This window comes from Lycium barbarum, chromosome 8, assembly GCF_019175385.1.
Source record: "Lycium barbarum isolate Lr01 chromosome 8, ASM1917538v2, whole genome shotgun sequence".
In the NCBI taxonomy this organism is placed as follows: domain Eukaryota; kingdom Viridiplantae; phylum Streptophyta; class Magnoliopsida; order Solanales; family Solanaceae; genus Lycium; species Lycium barbarum.
This window is the reverse complement of record NC_083344.1, coordinates 89,653,875-89,656,587: the sequence shown is the minus strand read 5'-3', so window position 1 is coordinate 89,656,587 and position 2,713 is coordinate 89,653,875. Positions and strand designations below refer to the sequence as shown.

The 2,713-nt window shown below is 40.8% G+C and overlaps 1 protein-coding gene across 1 annotated transcript; it reads right to left on the bottom strand.

Moving 5' to 3' along the window:
- Window positions 1-1,146: 1,146 nt before the first annotated feature.
- On the bottom strand, window positions 1,147-2,280 carry LOC132607936 (acetylajmalan esterase-like). The gene has a single exon (XM_060322019.1). It carries the CDS (start codon window positions 2,278-2,280, stop codon window positions 1,147-1,149), a length of 1,134 nt encoding a protein of 377 aa, XP_060178002.1.
- Between the last annotated feature and the right edge of the window lie 433 nt (window positions 2,281-2,713).

Sequence of the window (2,713 nt, the reverse complement as noted above, 5' to 3'; positions counted from 1 at the left end):
ATAGTAGTAAATGAGAGACTAAGGGCTTTTAATATCCACTTAATGAATATAACAGGCCCGATACCAATACGGAGGCATCGGGACCGCTGCGACGGTGCCACCCTGATGGCCTCTCAGACCGCCGGGACGGTCGGGCTACAAAGCACTGGGCCACCACAGCAGCCAGTACCACTGCTCTGGCGGTAGCGCTATGGCGGTAATGGTGCCGCCAGGGCGGACACCAACACAGATTTTCCCACAAATAATCCCAATCTCAATACAAAATCCTGACTAATACCTGAGGCCATCTGCTCACAAACCACATACACAGACACACATAAAAACATGTTACGAACGCACTCATGGCCTCGGAATTCCCAACGGAGGTCTCGTTGACTGAGTCAACCCCCGATACCTCAATTCCAACTTCCCAACCCAAGTCTCAAAATGCATCCGAGTGCATTGGGAACCGAACCAGATATACATACAAGTTCTAAAAGACCATCCGAACCTCTTGAAATCGATGGATTTCCGAAAAAGGTCCATTTACTCAAAAGTCAACTTTGAGTCAGCTCTTTTTCGCTTTAAGCCCAAATTTCCTAAAAAGTCCCCCGAATCAAATCTAAACACCTTGAGAAGCATGTCAACGGTCCCCTCGGGTCAAAAGTGAGCTAACCAAGCTTGGGAAAGGGTTGAAAGTGCCGGAAGACTATAACGACCAAGCGGGTCATTACACCTTTTTAGTTAGTTAGTTGGTTAGTTGCTAATTAACTATAAATAGGACCTCTAAGTGTGCTCCAATCTGTTTTGAATATACGAACACAATGCTTCTTTCTTCATCTGTCTTCTTCTTCAATATCAATTCTACGGATTATTAGATTTCATTGATTACTTCAATAGTTTAGTGCTAAATACACTGTTATAATGGGTGAATTACTTTAATGTAAAAAATAGTCTAGAAAGTTTATTTTTGTAGTGATTAGTGAATAAAGTTAGTATAAGCTTAAAATAAAGTCAAATAACAAGATTTTAATAACTTTTTTAGTCTTGGCAACAACAATAATTGTTTTTATTTAATTTCTTGTCCACCTCTTGATGAAAAAGAAATGATACATCTCATGATCATATTCAAAACACACAAATATCCAACAAAGAAAACTTTGAAACTCAATAACTAGACATGAGTACACCAGAATCTTCGACGTTGTTACACCCAAACTTTGGAAGCATGTCACGAACGATAATGTCTGCCATACGATGATGAGCTTCATCTGTCAAATGAATGCCATCCCAGTTGACGTATCCAGACAGATTAGGACAAACTGTGGCACCGGCTGATCCACGTGGTTTCCCAGTATTATATCGTCCACCACCTCCACAACACGCGGAGAGCAATGTGTTCTGATTAAATCCAAATCTTGGAGCGTTGCGAAGAAGAGTCGTAAGAGCCCCAAAGTAATCCCCGTAGACGATTCTAACATTTGGTAACTGGCGTTGTAGATTTTGCAAAGCTTTGTTCAGTTCAGTGTTGTGGTATGCAGCGAAACCATTCATATTTCTCAAGCAACATAATGGGTTGTATGCATTGGGATTAGGCACAACAAATCTTGTTAGGTACACAGGTAGACATCCGAAAGGGTAAACTCCTGGAACCAAAATGCGAGTTGCCCCTAGTTGAATCACTTCTCTAATACCTCTCATAATTTCGGCAATAACTAAAGGAACGTATGTACAGATCTTAGGTGCTTGCTTGTTTTGGAAGAAACAATTGAAGTAGTCAACTCCACCGAATTCCCCCAATATTACGAGAGAGTTCTTGAGAGTTTGTTTGCAATTCGCGCCACATGTGGACTGCAGATGAGATTTAAACCACCCTAATTGAGCCGCTAGATGCTTGTTCCAGGGACGTAAATTGACCTTCCTAGTAGCCCAAAAAGCGTTATTCAAAGCCGTGGCACCAGAAACAGCGAAATTAACGCCTTGTTTGAAAGAAGTACCATTATTTAAGTAAGCATTTAGGCAGGGGAGGTTGAGAGAAGAGACGATGAAGTCATTAATGATACGACCGTCTGAGGCTCGACCTGTAGGCCTCTTGAAAAAGGTCCGGCCATATGGAAGTTTGCTGGTGGGGAATAGTAGGGAGACCCCGGGTAAACGCATGGTATTTCCAGCATCAGCGAGAGAGTCGCCGAAATGGTAAACAGAAGTGATCCCACATTTAGTTTGGGCAGCACAAGGAGAAAAGTGGAAAGCTATGGTTATTAGTAAAAGAAAGAAAGATACTTTAGGTAGAGAGGCCATTGAAGAATGTTGATTTTTTCTTGAAAACTTGAAGTAGTAATGCTAGGTTATGTATAGGAGAGGAATCAGGGGCGGATGTACCAAGAGCCCAGGGTGTTCACCCGAACACCCTGAACAAAAAATTACAGTGTATATTTAGGGTAAATTTTATATGTTTATGTACATTTATTAAGTTTTGAACACCCTGAACATATATTACAGTGTATATTTAGGTTCAATTATTTTTCCGAACACCCTGAGTGAAAATCCTCAATCCGCCACTGAGAGGAATAGAGGTTCTTGGAAATGCATGGTACGTAGATTCGTGATTCAATACACAACATGTGTCTAAAATATTTTATGTATTGTTTACCCCAAATTCGGATAATCAATTAAATTTGTGAGTAGGTATAGGATATGTGGTTAAGCCTCAATCTATTTGATGGAAAAAAGA

Excerpts from the sequence above, each read along its gene's own strand:
- LOC132607936 (XM_060322019.1), bottom strand. The coding sequence starts at position 2,280 with ATGGCCTCTCTACCTAAAGTATCTTTCTTTCTTTTACTAATAACCATA.